At 39.9% G+C, this 23,715-nt stretch overlaps 1 protein-coding gene across 2 annotated transcripts in view; it reads left to right on the forward strand.

Annotated features, from left to right (window-relative positions):
* Positions 1-23,715, forward strand: part of LOC122980696 (MICOS complex subunit mic25a-like) — a 57,969-nt gene that overhangs the window by 14,168 nt on the left and 20,086 nt on the right. For both annotated transcript variants that reach the window (XM_044348970.1, XM_044348971.1), the window contains exons 5-6: positions 12,454-12,537; positions 18,813-18,883. In XM_044348970.1, the coding sequence (XP_044204905.1) occupies positions 12,454-12,537; positions 18,813-18,883 (155 nt within the window). The remainder of the gene's footprint in view (positions 1-12,453; positions 12,538-18,812; positions 18,884-23,715) is intronic.

Genomic DNA, 23,715 nt, shown 5'->3' on the forward strand with positions numbered 1-23,715 from the left:
GCCTCTGGTTTCTACTGTAATGTGTGCATGCTTATGTGCAAGTTTGTATTTTAGTGTATGCATGCAGGTGTGTACATCTCCCACAGGTGTTAATGTGATGATTCATGCATATGTATTTGAATTGCTGTCCCGTTTTCATGAAAGAGGCTGTGCATTTGGAGTGTATGTGTTAAACCTGTAGTCCGGAACTTTTGTCTCCCCCTTTTGGTGGTGAGAGTAATAACACAAAAACTGTTGACATCATCGCCGCAGACCCATGGCGCTTTCTACGTGAGCTGGTCCCCGTCCTGGTGACGCGGGTGGGGCACACTGAGGACAGTCAGCCCTGTTTGACAGTATCAAATCAGTCATTGCTGGTTAACGTAAAACACATCATTAGTGTTGCACCAGTGTGGGAAAGTCGCCACAGACACCATATTGAAAAAACTCCAGGATAGTGTGAAATACAGAGAGACTTACCTGGTGGTGGTGATAAGCTTATCAGCATCGTGTGAACTCGTTTGGCAAGGGCTTGAATGTAATGGACGTTCATTTACATGTAAAAGACCTGCTCTCAAGCTTTAAAATGCAATATATTTTCTTTCAGGCTTTTCATGTGTGAAGATTTGCCACTTTTGTCTCTTTAAAATCAGTGTACCTTTAATATCTTTGCATTTTGGACTGATGGTTGGACAAATGGAGCGATTTGACAATGTCGCCTTGGGATCTGGGAACTTGCAGTTGCTGTTTTTCACTATTTTCAGACATTTTATAGACTAAACAACTAATCAATTAATCAAGAAAATGAATGAAAGATGAATTAATTGTTACTTACAGGCATGATGTCGAAGTGTAGCTTACTTGAAGCACAGGTGGTGAATGACACTTTTGTGTTGACACACATTGTCACTGGGAAAAAGGATAGTGATATATCCTGACGCATGGATGTACATCCACCAGTGATGATGATCAAGACGCCGTCAGTCTATGGGTTTACATACAAATCGATACCTAGATGCTGGTGTTTTGTTGAACGTCATACACCGTTGGGGTGCATTGCCCTTTATTATGTGTTTCTCCTTTTGTCTCTATGATTGTGAGTGAGAGCAGTGTGTATTGTCACATTTTTATGCCTCCACGCCAGCAAGAGCCGTGGCTGGGGCATTTTATCCATCTGTACGTACGCAATATCTGATAACTGATTAGATTTTGGTGATCAAAGGTCAAGGTCGCTGTGACCTCACATCCGTCCCATTCTCTTGTGAACATTGATATCTCAGGAACACCTTGAGCGAATTTCTTCAAATTTGGCACAAAGATCCCTTTGGACTCAAGGATGAACTGATAAGAACTTCACAGTCTCTAAGCGAATATAGCATATTTCTCACTGGAAATTATTCACTGGAATCATACATGTCAATATAGGGATAACTTCCATTTTGCCAAAAACTACACTTAATACCTTTTATTAAATCACTTCAAAGTCTTCACTACAAATATTATGAGTCTAAACAGACATTAACGTAAACTGCAACTTGACTGGTTGGCAGAGGCATACAACTGCGAGACATGTTTCATATTTCTAGTTGAAAGCATGTGTGAAGGAAATGCACCTGTTACTTGTAAATTAGATAGATAAAGAAGTGAAAATAATTTTCTCAGTTTCCCTTCAGACTTTGGTTTTGTGGTTGTTTATGTTAATGAAAAATAAGGAACTAAGGAAATAAGGAACAAAGAAATACCCCCCAAACCAGGCTATATGTAACACAAAATACTGTCCTGATATACTACGAGTGATGTTGCAGCGCTGGGACAAATAACATGCGTAAGTCACACCAGATTCTGCTCTGATCTGGAGCCGTTTACTGGCAGGAGGAGATCACAGTTTGTTTTTTAAACTTTGAGCAGCAGCAACAGTGAGTGTTCAGTCTGTGGCTACAGGCTAGGCAGGCTAGTGGGTTTATATCGGTTTATATATAGCAACGTAATCATGCAGAAACCCACGTCAGGTCACATGGGAAAAGGTTTTTAGAAGGGCTTAGGAAAATGTCATTTTGATGCTAAAACATACGTACTTGGACCAAAATTTGAATTTTCAGATTTTAATACATATGGAACACTAACGCGAAGCTACAGAATGATAAAAACTCAGAAAAACAAAAAGTAATGGACCCGCCCTGAAGTATCCCTCTGTCCAACTGAAATCTATTTGTACATTATCAAAGTGATACAATAACATACCAGAGATAATTGAATGCCACTATGTGTGTGCGTGCACACACTTCACTGATGATTGCTCTGTGTGCCTTTTATGGCAAAACCACACAAACACTCTGGAGTTTTAGCCAATCATCAGGATCAACCAAACAAGAGCTGGGTGAAAGCACTCAACTGTACCAATGGCATTTATTACTGGCAAACATGATGAATGTGCTCACCATACTTATTCCCATAGAGATATGACATTGAAGAAAGCTGTCAGTGAATTAGTGAATTATTTTCTCCTCTCTGTATGTATGACTGTATTTCTCACTTTCTCTCTTTTTCTCCCTAATTAAAAAGCCAAATCAGGAGTTTAACTGCACAAACTGTGTCTGCCAGTGACATTCTCCAGCCTAATCCTCATTTTAGCCCTCTTCCCTCATCTATCTCTCTCTCTCCTCTCCTGACTCCAAGTAGAAAACCACACCAAAATCTTTTCTCCCCAAACACATAGATTTATTCAAATGTACCATTTGCATAATTCAGTATTTACATAATTGATTTCCAAGGAAGCATTTCTCACCATGTGAGGTGGTGTTGGAGACCAAAAGGTCTCATCTTGTTACTCACACACACACGCACAGTCGTGTTTCCATCACTTCAGAGGACATTACATTGACTTAGATTCGTTTGCTGGAGACTTATCCTAACCTTAACCATTACCACCACATGCCTAACCCTAACCTTACCATAACCCTAAACTTACCTTAACTAAAAACCAAGCCTTCACCATAAAATTGTTGATTTACGTTAAGGGGACTTTTTGTCCCCATAAGGGAGGCAAGTCCCCACAACATGAGGAATACCTGGACCACACACACACACACACACACTCTCTCTCACACAGACACACACACTATGTGTTGCCAGACCATTGAGGTTTCAAGTCTAAATCAAGCATGAAGCGTTGCCAAGCGGGTGCATCTGGTGACCCTCATGGTACAACCACAGCAAACATGATTGAGCTTAGCATAGAAAATCAAATAAATTGAGATCCATTAAATCGGTGTGTGTGTGTTTAGTAGGAGCATCTTTGATTTCACTATGATGATAAATCATTTGCTTCTTTCACCTATAAAATAGTTTTGAAGATGCAGGGGTTTTCTAGTTGTGATGGCATGTATTCAAAGCAGGCCTCAACCTTTGTTCCCATTTTTTGCTTTGAAATTGAAATAATGAAATTACCTAAAAGTTGTTTATTTTTACTTATTTGGAGTAGGGATGATGGTTACATTGCTACTGATGAGCACGTTTGTTGTTGTATGATTGTGCGTCTTCACAGATTTCAGAACAGGACATAACTGATATGGTTGGCAACATGGGATCAGAGATTCATTGGCAAGAGAATCTGCATTTTTTTGGCTACTTCCTCTAACACAAAGGAGAAAAAAGGATCCTGTTTAGTTATGTTACTGCTTCTCTACATGAACTGAACCAGTTGCTTAATTGCTGATGAGTTTCAAGGGTAAGAGGTATACTTTTTCATCAGCTTGGAAACAAGAAGTATGTTTAGAAGCCATATGAAGAAACTTAGTTTGGATTCATCTTGATCCTAAAGCGACACTGTTACTCAACAGTGACACAGTTCAGCTTTATCTGAATTTAAACAACAGCAAATATGAGTTATAAGTTTTCTCTTTGGTGGTGTTTACTTTCCGAATTTATTTTTTCTTTTGCTTTCTTACTATTTAAATAAATGGACATGTGTCTCTACAATTAAAGTCAACAAGGGATAATTAGGCTGTTCTATGTATTTGTGACTTCACTTATATTTGAATAATTTCTTTTGTAGTAATAATTTTGTAGTAGGGAGACAGAAAATGGGCTTATAGTCAGGTTCACTGATACTGACAGTGGGTGAGCTTCAGTGTTAAAAGGAGGGGAGATAGCAGGTCCTAATGTCTTAGACTTTGGAGTGAAAGAAAATGGAAGGTCAGGTTGGGTGGTTGTTATAATTGTCAGGATAATTTGATGTACTCTGTAAGTTTCACCAGTAGTTTGCTGGCAATGTAGTTTGGGAAATGCAGTTAACAGAAATGTGCAGTTTACCTACATTTTAATAAATGTGCCTAAACTGTGTGTCTCAATATGTGATTGTCTATGATTACCTAAAACACCTATAAGTCTGTTATGGTAATATATGGTCTCAACTGTGTTTACTGAGGGATCTCAATTGATTTGTTTAATAATGTATTAACACTACACGTAGGAGCTTTAACTTGGTAAAAAATTTTGGTGAATATATGAGTTTATTCTATTTGGAATACTTTCTTATCCATTGTTTTTGCTAGCTGAGTTGATCCAGACTCTTAATGCTCAGACTGAGGCTGCTCACTGCTGATCACTAGGGAGCTCAGAGCTGTGAAAACAATGAGTGGGTGTACCTGAAATGCCATTGTCTGCTATGGCCCATGGACTGCACCAAAGTGATTGGGTGTGTGTTTGTCTGCATCTGTATCTCAACAAGAGCCTTCTTCTCTCTTCTAAAGTCTGTCATCTATGGAAATGGGACCCGCACACTCCTGTGAACACTCTGTGGGGGTCCATACACACACACACACACACACATACACACACACACACACACACACACACACAGCCACACTCAGACACATATTCAGTTTAGAGCCAGCCACTGAAGAGCAGGGAGGTTAAACAGATGGCATCGGCTGTATCCGTAACACAGATTACCCAACTCACACACACACAAACACACACACACGAACACACACACACACACACACACACACACACACACACACACACACACACATACACATTGTGCAGCTTTGTGAGTTTACCTCATTTAATGGAATGGTGTTTTTATGAGGCATGGCAACATTAGAGCCACCCACCACTCTAATCTGTCCCTTTCTGTTCTGTGTCTAATGCTGGACTGGGAGCACTTGGTTTTAGTGGGCAAGGCTAGACACTCAAACATAGTTTCCTGTGTGCTTGTGTTATAATGCTCTGACTAAGCGTTGATTCGGTGCTAAGTGTATTGTAACATATAATAGTCTTGCATATGCTGTCATGTAATATTTTATGGCTGTTTTCAAAACTTATACATGTCTACAACTTGTCACATATAAACAGATAGCTGCTGGTCCTCAGTCCTCTTAAAAGTTGTTGTAAAGTAGGCAATAAACGCACACCTTTATAACATAACTGGCTTTTAAATTTTAATGTGCAAGCTGAAAATGAACACTTATACCTGTAGTAGATCCACTCATCTAAAGGAATGCTTTTAATTATTATATATTAAAAACTTGTGTCAAGCTTCCATTGCGTTGGTGTGTCATTTGAATTTTATGAAAACAATACTTGTACTTGAAGATATACTTAACAGTGATTTAGTGATCATTCCCTAAAAACAACTGCCTGTACAAGTTCATTTCAGTTCAGTCACTTTATCCCAGAAAGGAAACTTGACTTGCAGTCAGGGGCACAAGATAAAACACACACGGTACAAAAACAAAATATAAAACAAAAAGTACAAAAATGTGTCCTCTACATACAATATACAGAACACAATAATAAAAACAAAACATTCTCCAAAATGTTAAATTATATGTATAAATTAAGCAGGGTTATTGCACAGAAAACAAAGGGATTTTTACTCCTATTGCACTTGAACCGGAGTACTCTAAATCTACAGCCTGGGGGAAGAATTTCTAATTCAAAGTGAAGGGGGTGGTTTGTGCAGTCTAATATAGACCTGGCCTTGCAGAGAACCTGCTGGTCAAACATAGCTGTCAGGGTGGTCTGTGGGACACCTATCACCTTACCAGCCACCTTCACAATATAGCTCAGGTGGTTTTTGTCCTTGATGTTCAGATTACCATACCAAACAATCATAGAAAAAGTAAGAACAGAATCAATAAATGACTTGTGAGACATCATTTTCCTATCTACATTAAAAGCATTTAACTTCCTAAGGAAGTACAAACATTGCTTTACTTTATTACAGAGTGCATGAGAATTGGCATCAAACTTCAGGTTTTTATCAATGACTGTTCCAAGATATTTATAATGTTCTATAAACTTGATGCCAGTTCCTTTGATGAAGGTCTGAGATGGTGGATGGGGTCATCTTAAATCAATGACCTTGGTGTTTGTGGCATTTAAGTGGAGAAAGGCCACATCACACCATACCACTGGCCCATGCTCAGATTCATCTTTATGGAGCAGGCTGATGATAACTGTATCATCAGTGAATTTCAGGATGTGCCTGTCCCTATGTTGACTTCTACCGTGATTGGTGTAAATGATGTACAGCAAAGGGAGACAGGACACAGCCCAGAGGAGAGCCAGTGGAAGAGGAGCGCCGTTCTGACAGAAAGCCATTTACTCTCACCCTCTGAGACCTACATGTTAAAAAGTCTACAACCCAGCCAACACAATTTACATCAAGATTAAAATAAATAAGCAATTTCCTTGCTAAAACATGTGGCTGGAAAGTATTAAATGCAGATGAGAAATCCAAAAATAAAAGTCTGGCATTGGTGCCAGGACCTTCTAGGTGTTTATACAGGAAATTGAGTAATGTGATTGAGGTGTCCTCTACTCCTATCCCAGCCCTATATACAAACCGCATGGGGTCCAGAGCCTCCCCCACCATATCCAACAGTTCCCTTTTGACCAGCCTTTCAAATAACTTCATATCCAGTGATGTCAGTGTCACTGGTCTGAAGTCATTGAGCTCCTTAGGGGTTCCGCGTTTAGCCACCGGGACAACAATGGACTCCTTCCATTCCCTGCTTCAGAGATATCCTAAATATATGACAGAACACCTCACAGAGCTGTTCTGAACAATACTTAAGTAGTATCCAAAGTAATCTTGGCCCCTCTTATTTGTCTTATTTTTCTGAAATACTGCCTTAGCATCATGACCATCAAACATCTGGTTTGACTTTGTAGGGGGGTGGGACTCTGCATATTTCCCTAAGTTCATCTGCAAAGTCATGAGTATCAAATCTTAAATAAAAAGTATTTGATGCTTCAGTTAGGTCTTTGTTGATATCATAGCCTGCAATGCTAACTGGCTCCCTTTCAGTTTTTTGCTGCCCTCATTTTCTTCATTACGTCCCACGTTGCCCTCAAGTTGTTGCTGCTGAAATTTTCCTCTAACTTATTTTCATATCGTAACTTGGCCCTCCTAATTTCTGCTCTGACCTCTCTCCTTGCCTCTCTTTTTTCTGTCTCACCACCACCTTGTTTTCGATCTAGCACATTTTTCAGGGATTTAGTAACCCATGGCTTGTTATTTGAGTACACTCAAACATGCTTCTTAGGAATGACAGTATCCTTACAAAATGCAATTTAAGTGCATACACTGTCAGTGAGTTCATCAATATCTTAGGCAGAGTTCTTAAACAGACCAATCAGTATAATCATAGGATAGGAGAAGCCTTGTATGCTCCATTTATAAAACCATAAGACAAGTCTAGAGTCTTATTTTTCCTAGTTGGGCAGATGACGTACTGGTAAAGATTCAGGGATTTGCAGCAATTTGGGCGTTTGCTTTTGGATGTACACACACTACTGTCATAAATAAGTCGGGGAACTCCCTGAGGAGATAAAATGGACGGACAGAGACAAAAGACAATTGATGTTGGCTGTGCACATGGACTCCCTGGTGATGACATTATTGCACCACTGCTGATCTGTATATACACAGGTTCCACCTCCTTAGGATTTCCCCCCATAGCATACATGTCCCTGTCCAGCCTGACAGGTGCTCTGAAGCTGCTGATTGTCAGAACCAAGTTGGTGTCTGTAGACGTGAGCCATGTCTCACTGAAGGCCATAACGCAGGCATCTCTGTACTCGTGTAGATGGTTTGTGTTTGCCTGCAACTAGTCAGTCTTGTTTCTGTGTGACTGAGCATTTGCAAGGATTATAGAGGGGAGCAGGATGCGCTGCAATTTCTGACGTTTTAATCTAAGTCGGACGCCTCCTCTTTTCCCTCATCTCCTCACCTTAGCGGAGTAATTTCTGTCCTGTTCATGAGTCTTGTGCCTAGAGATCCCCATGTTTAAATCTTGAATAAAAAGCGGATTTCATATGTATGTCCATGCGGTTTGGGTCGTCCCATTGCATTAAGAATATATTGCCTTGCCAGTTGGCGTGGTTGAGGTTGGAAGCTCTGGATGTGATAGAGCCATAGTTTAACCATGTACAGTATCTTCATGATGAACGCTTGTATAAACAGTCATAGACGTTCCAGTATACACACACAAAAAAAAGAAACATGGCAAAAACAATGACATCAACAACTTTAGATGACAAAAACACACAAACACACCTGCTGCAGGTCACTAAAAGAGCAGCGCCCCCCAAGAGGCTGTAAAGTAAAGCATCAACTGTCTTGAGGCTTGTGAATTGTATATCCACATACAGCTTAATAGCTTAGTGGCTTTTCAGCTTTTCAGCTAAACAGTCAATGCATGAATCAGTGAAGTAACCAACACTGGCTTCATTTAAAGGCTTTATCGTTACACCAAAATATTGGCTAGTGTTAGAAGTTTATTTGCATCACTTCTTAACCTTTTATCCTTGTCTCTCAAGACTCACTTTGGTTAGGAAACTATTACTCTTCTCTTCTCTTCTCTTCTCTTCTCAGGATACAGTCAAACATGTTCATTTAGTGCCAAGCTGATTCAATGTTTTAAAACTGGTGGAAACATTGCTGCATATATATATATATTACTGCATATGCAGTGATGATGATGTGCCAAACTCAGACAAACAACATCTTGAGTATGTGGGAAGCAATTTCGGGCCCCTATGCCGCCATGATGACTAATCTAAATATTAATGAGTAACATTTTATATAATGTTCAGAGACTTTGTAAAACTCATAACGCAGGTTGGGACAAGTTGGGTGAGGATGTTGGAGGGCAGAGTTACATCTCACACAACATCAGGCATCTGGCAAATTAGGTTTTATAACGTTATATAGTCCTCAAGCTAACATGCAATATAATGGTGTTGATTACACCGGGACTGGCTGTACTAACCTTGTTCCCTCCTTTTTCCTCTACTGTTTTCTGTCTGCTACATGTTCTCTCATTCCCTTCTCATTTCTGGCCACACCTTTCTTTTATTTATCTTTACCTCACCTCCCTTCGTTTCTTCCTTATCATACCTGTCTTTTATCTTCTTCCTATTTATCTCTATCACCATCTCTCTCAACCCTGTGCCTTCCTTATACCTTCTACTGTTTCACTTATGCCTCTTCCTCCTTTCTCTCCTAGCCAGCAGATTTGGATGCCTGGGTAAGCAACACTACAATTGCTGGTGCCTCCTTTTTTTAAAAAAAAAAAACAAAAAAACCCTCACTTTTTCTTTCTCTCTACCTCTTTCTTTCTCTGTCTCGCTCACTTTCTCTCTTCTCTATTCAAATGTCATGTTTTCATTGTGCATTAAAGCGAGGCTGTGAGTGTGCTGCTGCCACCATTCCACACAACAACACTTTGGGAGGTATTCAGCTAGAAAATTACACATCATCTGTGCTGCTGGCAGAGGTGATTTTACACACAAACATAGATATACACACACAGCCCTTAAGCATCAAACAGCCGCTGTAGAAAGAAAAAGTGCAGTGAGCACAGTATAGGGATTTGCAGATGTGCTATTTGGGGATGCATGAGCCTGTTAAGTTAGGATAAGATTGGATTACAATAAATGTAATGTCAGTCTGTATGTAAGTATGTGTGTCTGCACGCCTGTATCCACTATATCAGCCAGGAGCACAGAAGATCAGTAGATCAGCCAGGGAAGATGCTGTTGCTCCATCTGATCTATATTACAATCACTAATGCACAACTCAGGCACAGCAATCAGTCACCATTACACCATGGCATAACACCTCGTGTATGTGTGTGTATGTGTGTTTTTTTTTTTGTTGTTGTTGTTGTTTTTTTCTGGGTGCATGTTTCTATTTCAGTGCTACATAAATCTGTTTGCTCCATTGCTGCTTTTTGCCGCCTCACTCCAAGCCACCTTCATTGTGTTCATGCACCATATCATGTTCATACTGTTTTAACACTGGTTCACTCACTGCCCTTATTGGTTAGAAACAGTGTGTGTCATAAGTGGTCAAGTATATATTGATAATCATATTACTACACATACAATATGTAAATCTCCACTGATCAAATGTGTACATTTAGGAAAGAATTCAACCGTCCTGTTCACACCATGTTCAGCTCACTGCCTTTAAATTCACCTCATTTCAGTTTGACTTAGTTCAAAGCAGTTCATTTTAATACAGTATAGAGTGTGTTCTGAAAATGACACATTTTAAAAATATATAAAAACAGACTACTTTATACCGTTATAACTAATACATACTAATTCTAATACATTACCCGGTGTCTGCCTGTGCAAAAAATGATTGAGAAAAAAATGTCATTGTAATATTATGATTGGATGATCTAAAATGAGATGGATAAGTAATGCACAGTGAGTGAAAAGATTACTGGTTGCATGGAGAAAGATCCCTTTAGTTCACTTGTCAGTCAACAACACCAGTGCATTGCCAGTGCTTGCTATGTCTTAAATTTGGATCATGCACAAGCATCTCTTTTGACTATCCCTTTTTATTTATTTTTTGCTGCTCTGCTACAGCTCTTCTTTATTTTTCTGTCTCTGTTTATGATGTTATTACAATTAATTTTTATCATAAAGGATTTCCATTTTGTGAAATTGTCTAATGATATGGAAACACTTTGAAGCCTCATACTGTTAAAACAAGGTGGCTCCATCATGAAGATGTTACATTTTCAAGTGAATCTTTGATTAAAACTGAATCTTTTATTAAAAATCCCCAGTGCATGTACATTACTGACTTCAAGCTGAGCTTGTAACTTTTTTCACAGTATTTTTTTTGACATCTGCCTTCTATCACTCTCTGCTTGCATGCTGCTTCTCCACGGCCCAAACTATGGGTCTTTCTACAGCCAGTCTGCCATCTTGCTTCCTGTCAAAGCTTGGCTCAGCGGGCATATTAAAGCATTTCACCTCATCCTAACGCCAGCATCGCCATGCCGCCCCTGCTGCCGCTGTGCCAGTCACATACCACCTGACTACTTGTGTAAGTTCTGTTACCTTAGATCGAGGCACTATTAAGTAGCCATTTGTTTGTGTTTTATTTTGTGGTGTACACGTGATGTACTGTTCTTATTATCATGTGTTTTCTGTCAAGCATCAGAGAGTTATGATATATCCATATACCACACACCATGTGTTATATATGGATAAGTTAATGGAAACTGTATAATCATTTTTACCATGGTCATTGAAAATGTCTGTGCCATTAATCTGTTTAAACTGTTTTATGTTTTATTTGCTTACAGCTGCAGAAAAGATGTATCTGATGTCACCTGGAGCTTAACTTGCATTTCTTACTAAATACTTTGGAAGTGTCTATATTTTACATTAGTGGTAGTGCATCAGCTGATACCTCATTTACATCTCAGTAGTGGAAGCCTGTAACTGCTATGGCAAAGACAAGTGTCATCTGAAATGTAGAATTGGCAGGTGCCTCCCAATACGAATCAACTGAAGTATGATTAATAGTCAAGTAGTCATATGTATGTCGTCAAGTACAGTGATGTGATATGATCTTTCTTGTTATCTGGGTTTATTTTTTTTGTGAGTGGTGGTTACTTTTTACTGGAATATGAGGCGGAAAATTGATTCAATTATATTTTATATCATTGGTGACATCTATCTTCAAAATCTTGTCATTTCAGCTATATTTCTCAGTATGTTATAAACCCCTTTAATAGTCATGTTTCTGGAGTCTGTTGGGCAGGTTGCCTTGTTTCTTCTCCCCTCAGCATTTAGTTCTGGTGTTTGTCCCATGTGCGCAATATGCCCATAAGCAAGGGAAGTGAATGTATTGTCTCAGCCTAGCATTTTTAGTGTCATTTTACCCACATAGTAATTATGTAGATATAGAAAACTGTCAAATGAAGAATTGTGGTTATTACCGGCATTGATTTTCTTCTCTTCCTTATTTTCCAGGCATTCAGAGTATTTACACAAGCCTGCACAGGCTATATTAGTGTAGTAAATTGTCATGTGGTAATATAACAAAACTATACCACATCTATATTTTCTTCTGCCATATTTTGAATTAAAAATGCAGTGTTTTTAATTTTTTTGTCTTCTTTTTTGTCCTATTCTCTGTGTCTTCCTCAGGCCAGACAACTGGAGATGAAAGAAAAAGAGCTGGTCAGCATTTCCAGCTTCTATAAAGATCAGCTTGAAACACTGGAGAAGAAGGTAGGGACAATGTTGCTGTCTTACAAACATGCACACCATCAAAAAGAAATAGCCAGAACTCATCTGAAAAAAATAAACATGTCTCCCCTAAATCAGTCACAAGTTTTAGAAAATGGGGGTGTAGAGAGCAAGATGCTAGCTCTTTGAAATTTTGACATGTATAACAGGAGACCTCACTAATGAGATAAAAACATCCTGTAGGCTTTCACTGAAAAGAAGCCTTCACACATCAGGAATATCAAAACAAGTCTTAAAGTGACATATTACTCACCCTCCTTGGAGAGTAAAATCTCATTGTGACACAAGACACTCTTCCCTTTCCTGGAAATGTCAAGCCACATACCAGTGTCAAAATGTAAATGTAATGCAATTGAAAGTTTCTGCAGGCAGATGAGAGTCACGACTTACTGTTGATGGACCAGCACTCAAGAGAGGTTTCACAGCGCTGTCTCTCTGAGAGAGCTTCAATTGCCTAATCAAATGTACTGTGCTTCATCACTATGTCCTTTTGCCAGAAACCCTGCGGTCGTTTCACCAAATAGAAAAAAATAAAAGCGGTTTGTTGGGTGCTTTTAAGAAATTATGACCTGTGTTTCCTCCACCTGAGTGCTAATGCATCGTTGATATTTTGCACCCTGTAAAAACCACAAGCACAGTGGTTTGATAAACGTTGCATGCTTTTTACTGAGTAAACTTGGGCAGATTTGTTAAAAGATTTGTGAGGAGCAAGGTTGCAACTGGTGTATGATTTTAGTGCAGGAAAAAAAGTGCTTTACACTCTTTTAGATAGATAGAGACTAGAAGAAAGGACACAGCAAGAGGCAGGAGGGCAAAATTACAGTGCAAGTGAAGTAAATAAAAGAAGGAAACCACAGAAGGACACTGAAAAATGACGAACAAAGAATATGAGATGCAGAGAAAAGCAAATATATTCATTTTCTTTTAGGATACATTGACATTAACTAAAAAGCATTCACTCATTCCTCTTTCTCATGCAGGTATGCACACACACACATACACTCTCAAATACTTTTCCCCATACCTTAGTCCGTCCTCTGTATCTCCTCACACCCTCAACTCTCTCTGCAGTATTCTGTAGACACTCTTTGGGACTTGACTCCCCCTCCACCCTGCTCCCCGTCTCTCCCTCCCTCAAGCAGGGCCCATCAGGCAGACAGGGGACCTTATCTAGTCCCTGGCACTCGCCTCCTTTAGGCCTCTGAGAAAACCTTTTACATAGCCAAGTTAAATGGAAGGGCCCCTGCATACCGTGCGGCAAGCAGCACACGCTGCAATGCTTGACGGAAGAGACTGATTGGCAGAAGAGTGGAGGATGCTCTATCTTTCTCCGCTCGCCGCCGCAGTCCCTTTTTCTATCGCTTTTTTTCACCCCTCACTTGCTCGCAGCTGACCTGCATGCGGATGAGGAAGTGAGAAAGAGGGGGACTGAGAGCGAGAGATAAAGAGGCTATATGGACTGTGCATTAAACAGCCAGTCTATCCTGAGCCGGTGTCCATCTCCCTCCTTCTCTTCCTTCATTTTCCAATCTAGCACTCTATTCATCCAGGCCCCCTTTCATGCCCTCGCTCCCTTTCCCTCGCTATCTTTATTCCTTTCACTCTCTCACACGTGGCAAATTCCAGTTGGGCTGAAAAAAAATGGCCACTTAAAAGTTGAATTACGATGTACTGACACAGGTCACTTACATAAATGCAAAACACGAGTTGAAACAGTAATACGTCTCGCTTTAAACATAAATTATGATCCAGGCGTGTTTCCAGTAATACCAGCTATAGTTCAGCATAGGCACATTACTGTCAAGTCCTCCCTCACCATCAGTATTGTATCAGATTGTGTTAGTGCAAAGCAGGAATACAAAGGTGATGAATGTCGTTGTCTCAGTGTGAATACCAGCCTGTGCGTTTATTCTTGGGATATATTCAGAAGCCGGAGCTTTTTCATAGAACTGTATTGATTTCTGTTGAAGAAACACATACACACACACACGCACACACACAGAATGTACACTCAATTGTGCTGTTTGGATGTCTTGATGATCTGAAGCAGATTTAAGCCAAAGGTAAGAGCAGCAAGATTAGAAGAGGAATTCACTGGTAATTGGTGTGTGATCTTCCCCTGAATCAACATTTTACTGTGGCTTAGCAGCAGCTCCTTCTAATAGGCTAGTGTGTGTCTATGTTTGTGTGTGTGTGTGTGTGTGTGAATGATTACCTGTATGAAAACAGACGCAAACACTCTCTGGTGTCCAGTTTGCCTAAGGGATGAATGACGATAACAGACTATTGTGTTTGTCTAAAGGCTGTGGATTCTGTTTGAGTCCACTACTGACACAGAGAAAACAGTGTGTGTGTATGTGTGTGTTTATTGTGACAGTGCTTGTGTGCACTCTATACTTCAGAAATAATTGTGATAGAGTGGCCAATGCACTGCGCAACTTTGAATTCCCCATCCTCTACACAGAAGTTCACACACTTAAAGACAACCCAAAACTGAAACACCCACCCCCCAAACATAACACCGCATCCTGTACTTCTCCTCTCTCCCCCAATCCTCTTCTCTCTCGTTTATTTGTGGATGCCTTCCTAATCTCTTCTCAGAGTACAGGTGGAGTATATCTGTCTTCCTGTGGCAACATACCCTGTGACTCTGTAAACAAGTCTCAGTTTAAAATTCACCTCTTTTAATCCCCTCTTCCCCCCCTTTGTCGACTGCTGCCTCGGAAAAAAAAATAATTAATCCGCCTTCGTCCAAGCGTGGAGCGTGAAACAACCCCTCCCTCCAAATCCTGACATCAGCCCATCTCAATCCACAGCTGCTGGAGGGTGTTCAGACGACTGTGCATGCAAGGATCATCTGAACACAACCGTTCACGTACAAATACAGATTTAGTCACACACCTGCATGTATGCAAGCTTACACACACACGGCACATGTGCACCCACGCTAATCCCCTCCATGAGCCTCTCCAACACCCCCAAAACCTTGCTTTCCCCCACTGAGGGTTATCATCCCCCCTTTCTGTCTCTCCACATTGGGCTTTTGTCCCCACGGATGCAAATGACTGGGAAGAGCTCGGAGTGTGTGTGCCAGTGATAGTGCTGCCACTTCTCTGGTGTCAAGAGAGCCGAGCAGAGGCTGTTGGTTGGGGTCTGTTCTGTCAATACACACAAAAAACATGTTGATACACACAAACACAACACATAACCTCCCAGTCCCCCAAATATTTCAAATGGATGATAGTAATTTGATTTATAATGTTGGACTCAATTCATGGCAGAGAGGAAATTTTTGAATATGTGGACACACTTTCTCATTCAAGTGAATGGGAAGGTGTGTCCAAACTTTTGATTGGTACTGTATAGGAGTTTCTAAATAAGAAATGGACGTGTTGCTAACATTTCATATTCTCAAATTATCTACTTTAGGCAATGTTTTTACTTAAGTGGAAACTGTTAGTTCCAGAGCATCGGTTGTTATTTTAATTGTGTTACTTGTACATGTTTTTTGTCTTCCGGTTTTCAGGCAAACAATGTCCCAGGTACTACATACTGTCCTGTTGCTAAATTTCTCATGGCCTGTTGTAGAAGGCAGACTGCCAGAAGGAGTGGGAAGCAGGAACTGGAGGAGATCCCTCACTGGCTTCCCACCCTACAAAATGATTTCATTTATTTGTCTTCTTCCAAACAGGAAGTATTGTATTAACTTCTGCCTGACCCCGCCAAGTCTCCAATATAGACCTTTGACAGAATCATCAGTGAGAAGTTCACTTCAGCTTTAAATCATCTGCTTGCTGCTTCACTTTCTGGTGCCCTGCTCTCTATGTCCTGGATAATCTGAGGCACCCGTGGGTTTAAGCCCCGGTGGAGTCTTTTTTATCTTGGCTCGACACTGGATGTCCCACAAGGCAACCACAGACTTTCATGTTTCAGCTCAGCTTTCCTCTGTTGAGTGTACCCACTGAGCCCTTGACCTGAGGCTAAAGGCTAAGTTGCTAACATCTGGCCAACTTCTTACCATATATTCCCAGGGAGCCATCCAAAGTATTAGTTAACTCTCAACCAAGAAGAAATGAGACTTGCTGTCTTTTTAATGTGCATCAATCCAGGGCTTGGTTTCTAGCACTGTCAAATGAAGGTATTTATTGGTAATGTTTAATCCGTAGTAGATTAATAAAACATCTGAGCAGCTGCTCAGAGGTCTGGAGCTGTTTTTTATTCCAAAGGTAGATGGAGTTTGGGATGAAGTGAATTTAAGCCAGTAAGGCTTGAGATGAATGAAGTATGAAGTATACTTTACTTACAGTCTTTGTAGCTGGAGTCTTTACCCTCCCGCTGTTGAGGTGTGGTATTTAAACCTAGTCCACACATTGCCAGTGGGGAGATGTAGTGGCAGCAGGAGTCTAATCCTGAGTCCTGTCCGGGATAATCCAATATGGCAACATAACTGGCAAGGATAAAGTCTTACACCTAGGGATGTTTGGCATTTTCACATAGTGAATTGCCATAACAGGATGCACCTGGTCAGCCAGCACAGAACATAAACTATGAGATACAAAAGGTAAACTGTACCTGCATCTGAACACATTTACAGTATTACACTATTCTTATGTATATCATGTGTAGCCTGGTCCCAGACCTTTAAATCTCTGCTCATGTTTTCAGTTTTGTTTTTTTGTTTTTTTCACAATTCCAATAGGTCTGGTGTTGTGCTCACTGATGTCTCTTTCCCCTATTGGAAAAACAGCTGAGCCAATCAGAGCTTTGTAGGCACAGATTACGCATTGGGACGTGATTGTCCTGTGCCAGAGCCAGAGAAATGGTGACAAGCTTGGACGATATTGACAGTTATACAGGTTGTTGGCGACTTTCGGAAATAACAACCCTTAAATCGGCGTATTTCTTCTATCACCTGTTATTGCTTCTGTGACTACTGACAACATGAACATGAATAAGCTGTTTTAAAAAATGGATGGATAGATGGGATATCCTCACAAAGGAGTTTGTACTGAACGTAGTCTTTGATGTCATATTTTCAGTCCTCCTCCTTCCTAGTAGACTTGTGACTTTTATAGTGCTGTCTTTTCTTTAAAGAACAGGAAAGGAAAGGATAGAGGGGCAGATTATTACATTGTAGTGAACACTAGCAGATAGGATTAAGTGAAAGATGCCTACGACATTACTTGAGTCTTCTCCAACACCACACATTCAGATCAGGAGAAGCATGTCTGCGGATCAGTGTGAAATAATGAGATATGAAAATGACTAGGGGGCACTAGAGGAGTAGAGGGCTAGGGATTGTGGAGGAGGTTTGTGTTTGATCCCATCTCTTTCCCTGCTCAGTCACTTCAATTATCTTCCTCTCCTATCACCCCCATCTATTGGGAATATAGGGAATAATTAAGTAAAAGCACGAAGGCTGCGGCTATTGGTTTAAAACGGTGATTACTGCGCATTGAATGTGAATGAGAGGGTGACGAGAGAGATTTGCTTTGTGTTTGGGGCATTCTAGATAAACTGTATTTCATATGTTTTGACACAAAGCCTGTTCATCTCAGAGCGGATGACTTTAAACATATACTCAGTACTGTAGCTGGAAATACTGCAGAGTGCATAACTTATTGTATTGTATTGTATTGTTCATGCTCACATAAAAAATTTAAAACATATGGTTGGAAAACTACCTGTACCACAGTGCAGTGTAGTTAACACTGTGACCATGGATTACTTCAGTAGAGGTGTGCTGTATATGACCTTGCCCTCTAGGCACGGGCTCCATCTGTGCTGTAATTGCTGTTTAAATGCCACTTTTCCTCGCATGAAATAAAACATTATGGAGTATCAACAGGCCATCAGCATTCAGATTTGTAAGCAGCGCTGAAAATTCAAAGGTCGCTAATTTAAGGAATGTGACATTTCAGATTGTGCTATATGCATTTTGCTTATCATTGTTGGCTTATTAGCACTTGAATTGAAGCTTAAAGAAATATAGCTGTGGTTATATTATGTGGATATGTAAATTATTACGCTCCAATCCATCGGACTTGATGTGAGGACTTTGACATATTCAGTGTTTTTTATGGTTTGTAATAATGTGATCTGAAAATTGAATAATGTTAAAGCTGCGCAACAAGTTGTCACATCATTAAAGGCAGCATATGTCTCAGCAACCCACTGTCTGAGAACATTTCAAAATATAAAGTGAAGTGAATATGATTTGATTGTCACCTTTCTTTGTCTCTGTCTCTTTCCTTCAGAACCTTGACAATTACAAGCAGATGGCTGAACAGTACGACGAGGCAGCCACCAAAGCTGAGGCTCACATCCGGTAAATACTGTGAATTAGCCTTACAACAACATTTTTAAGATCCAGTATACTCATCACATTGTTGCTCCTTTACTGCCTCAGTAGTGTTATGTCTTCATTGTACAAGCCTATCACAGACAACTCTTGTAAATAATCTATTAGTGCAGAACCATTAGTCTTCAGGTCATTCTCACCCATAAAGATTATATTGATGTCTAGACAACAGTTGTCAGAGACCTGAGTGTGAAGGCTGTTTGCAATGTTCGTTTGCTGTTAATATGAACTCAACACCTCCTGCAGCTGCCTGACTGTCAAAACATTGTTTTCCACACATAGTGCTGCGGCTGGGCGATAATTCACTGTTATCACTTATCATCTCCCATATAATATTTGATATTTTTTTTCTCGTTAGAGGAATGATAATAAGTTTAATCCTACTGCAATTTGTTGCAGCATGAAAATTTAAATACATGAGAATATTTACATTTATTTAAAATGTAATATTTAGATCTACTGAAACACAAGAACCGCATCTAAAAACATTAGAACAACCTAATAGATAAAGTATCTACCACACTCATCCATCAGCTTATTGAGTCTTAGTTTCTTTTCTCTTTTCTCTGTCATTAGCCAGGTTCCCATCAAAATGTAGCAAAAGTTATAATAAATTTTGATTTGACAAAATTCGATTGCCATTCATTTTTTATAACAATACTCCTCAGTACTATCAGTCTGGTAGCAAGTAATAGCTTGGCATGAAATTACCAACAGACTTGGCCTTTTAAATAGTTTAGCAGATCAGAAAATGGCCCTCAGTCTGCGGGTAGGAAAACAGAAACAGCATCGACGTCACAGGAAGCAGAGGGGAGGGTCTCCTCTGGGATGGCAGAGTTCAGAACTCACCTGCTGTCAAAAAGCATGTCAGTTTCATTCAACACTGAACTGATGCCTCACTGGCACTGTCAGAGTCTGTGGACGCTGCCAATTTACACCCTGTTGTAACACCCATTCTCACCCCTTTTTGGAAGGAAAAAGAGCCAAAGACCTCGGTGAATCCAATTTAGTCAGAGAGCAATTCATTTTCCCTTTTCCCGCGTACACGGCAATGATTATTGTAAAACTGGTGATAGATGGCTAATTAACTCTGATCTTTTTCCAACTGTTATTTTCACATGCTCATTCCTCACCTTTTGGTTTCATTAACACATAAAGCCCCCACTCTTATGTCGTACTGTACACCATTAAAACGTGGACTCAAGTGAAAATTAAACATCTTCATGACAAAACCTGTATGGATCATAATGTAGAAGCCACCTATTTCCATCCTACTGCCAGCAGTGTGAAATGTATCCAAATATCATGAGCTCCAACTGGAACGCAGCAAAACACAGCCCTGAGAAATGAGGAAATCCTCCCTACAGAACAGTAATAATTTTAGTTGTACGTTTTTTAATTTATATTTTAATAACAATATCTGAAAAGATAAATTGTAAATGAAGAAATAGTAACCGTTAATTTGAACACAGTTTTTTCCCTCTACTTTGCTTGCAGTTTGTGCTACAACTACAGATTATACACATGTAGTTGATCAGTCTTTCCATTGGATGATGAAGGTAGAGTAAATTTGTGGCTCAGTTCATTATGTGGTAATTGGATTCTCAACAATTGTCATTTTGTAACATGGTGGGAAATGATACTGTGTCAATTTACATTTTTGCTGCATTAGTTTGTTATTTTGCATGGTGGGGCTGAGTGAGTTAAGGTGTTATACCATGAAAAGGAAACCTTCAAATCTGGACTGTCAGCATCCCCTTCTCTGTAATTTTAACTGTCAAATAAAGGCACAATGTAACACATAGCGGTCCTAAACAAAAATACACAGTATGAATGTTATTATTATGGTGTCGTCAGCACTGTCGTGTCGGGGAGTGTAAGGTACGTAGTGTAGTAGCACACAATGTAGTGCATTCCTTGAAACTGTGAGAGAAAAAATAGGTACTTGGTTTTTTTGCCAGTTTTGCACTCTATGGTGGTCAGTGACCTCATCCACGACACTACCATCTTCATGCACCTGGCTGGTCCATTGAATTCAACAGCATACAATTCAAGTCCAAAATTTTGTCCAAATGATTACATTAGCAAGGATTTGCTATTGTCCATAGCTGCATGGAAGAGGTTAGAAGATCAATTCAGCACAAGTTTGCCGAAGGAAGAGCATTTTGTCCTGCCTACAATGTGTTGCTCATTATTTCTCAGTGCTCACACACACACACTCACTTGCACGCACATAAACGTTCACTCCCGATTTTCCCTTTCTATCTCTGCCACACATACAGGCACACTTTGTATTCAGGCAGCCATGTGCTCATCATGTTCTGTCAGCATTTGGGCAGCGTTTCATTGTGCTGTGGTCACGCTGTCATTTCACACTACACTGACCACCCAGTAATTATTCTATTTACCCACTGCTGATGGGAGGGGGAGCAGTAGGGGGGCTGCAGAACAGTCCAACACATTATGTAGCTACAGTATGTCTTTTTCTTCTGTCTTTGTATCTCTCTGTCTCCAATTCTTCTTCTAAATCTGCCTCTCATTGCCTCATTTTCCTAATTTTAACTTTCTTTTTCTATCTCACTCTCTTAATTCTGTCTTTTCTTATTGACTTCTATAATCTTAGAGCTTCTGTCTTCTGTTTCAGTGGAATTGTTTTGGTTGATTTGGTTGCACTGTAATGTTACACCTGACCTACACATCTGTACATAAATGACTATGCAAGTCAACACATTGGCTGATTATGGAGAGAGAATTGGGAGAGATTTTTATATGTAAAAAGACCAGACCAGGGCACATCATGAATTGGTGGAGAAGGTGACGTGTCTACTAACCAGCACTAGGGTTTAAATTTTCAAAAAGGCATGTTTGGTAGCTTGTGAAGGGAGTGTAAGAGAACAGCTTTACCCTATAACCCTATTTGAGCAGACGCCTATCAACTATAGTGCTCTGGATTAGTTGTACACCACCAGTTGTCTATAGACAGTTACAGTAACTCCACTTTGGCTGTTTCCTAGCTGTGACTTCAGGACCAGCCCCAAATAGCTTGAGTGAAAAAGTTTAAGCTGAAAGCTGCCTGAGAAGGATACTTTGTTAATCGCAGGGCACCAAGGTGGAAGGCACCTGGGATATTACCTCTTTTTCCTACATCGGGCAGGTCACACTCTCTAAAACATTATCCTTGAGTGGAGACATAGTGAGTGGTAAAACGTTATCTTGTGCCATTTGCTACTTGCCTTGCTCAAGTACATGAGGCATTTTAGAGGTGTTCATCCATTAGCTTTGCCTTGGGGTATCAGATTACCCATATTTCCCAAAAATGTCACACCTAAGAGACCCACAACATTACAGCTTAGCTTACTTTAAGATCTAAAAATCCATTAATCCTCTTAAAAAAAAAAACCTTGTTACCCTCAAAGTGTTAGCAAAGACAGAACCTAAGTGAACCTCAGGTGGATGTCTGTGTGAGGATTCACCATGAAGTAACTGCTGACAGTTTGTAGTTACAAGCCTACTTTCATGTGGGTTTGTTATATCCTCTTTATTCTGTACAGTATATGTGTCTGTTCTTGTGTGTATGTGTGTAGCGTGTCCAATTAGTGACACAGACAGGTAAGTTTACTGTAAGGATCTCTGTGCCACCCACCCAAAGTAGTAGACAGCTAGTCATTACTAGACACAGGGCCTGTGTGCACTGTGGTCCAACAAAGATTTACCATTAAGATAGAAGGCTGCAGTCACTTACTGTACACACTCTGTCTCTTTGACTGCCTCGGGAATTCTGCGTAGTATATATATATATATATATATATATATATATATAAAGAAACACATACACACACAAACACTCCTGTGCAAGATTACAATCACAGGAAGGTCAGATTTAATGGTCTGTGCTGTTTTAGATAGGTGAGGAGTTAGACAAGTCTGTCCTAACAATTCTGATTCATTCATCCACTAGCCTAAATTCACCACAGCACTGGTCACTGTGTTGTCTGTTTCACTGCTGCATTAAAAAGCAGATTTTCATCAGGCCGTTGCCTTTATGTTGATGTAAATAAGAATCATATTTAGTCTATGTCCTATTACAGGAAAAATACACAATTTTATTGAAACTGGTTTAGAAACTAGAGGTCTTCAAGGGCCCATTGTGGTCCCAGTAACAGAGACAAGACCTACAACTGGAGTTAGGTCTGGTCCAAAAAATTTGTTGTACTGCTGCAGGTCTCAGGTATCAATACGTTAAATTCTAGGGATGCACTGATTTGACATTTTTCTCTCCCAATATCAATTCTTCGATTCAGGGGAATCTGTCAATACCGATTCCTGATTTGATGCCTCTGTCTTTCCCAAATTTAAAATCTTTATACCATATCGTGTCAAACTCATCAGGATCATTTTTATGTGGGAACATGAGCCCAGAGATGTAGCACTGCTGTGACTGAATGATTTTTAAGTGATAGCAGAAACACTGATATTTATAATTTTATAATGACAAAGTAACTGTATTTAATTGCAGATGACGATAACCAATCCACTTATTAAGATCAGTATCGGCACCAATACTGATCCAGTGATTTGGATCCATGCCTCTATATGTAAATTCTAACTGGATTTAAGTAGTCCCCATATCAGCTCTGATAACGTGGTGTGTCATAATCATCACATGAGAAAATTTAGTTTTTTGACAAGATGGAGGGGAACCTTTGGGACTGGGTCTCTTGTTTTTAATCAAAGATTGTTTTATGCACATCGGCTAGATTTTCTACAGGTCGATTTCAGATTAGGCCCAATATTTTGGA

This window comes from Thunnus albacares, chromosome 4 (genome assembly GCF_914725855.1).
Source record: "Thunnus albacares chromosome 4, fThuAlb1.1, whole genome shotgun sequence".
In the NCBI taxonomy this organism is placed as follows: Eukaryota; Metazoa; Chordata; class Actinopteri; order Scombriformes; family Scombridae; genus Thunnus; species Thunnus albacares.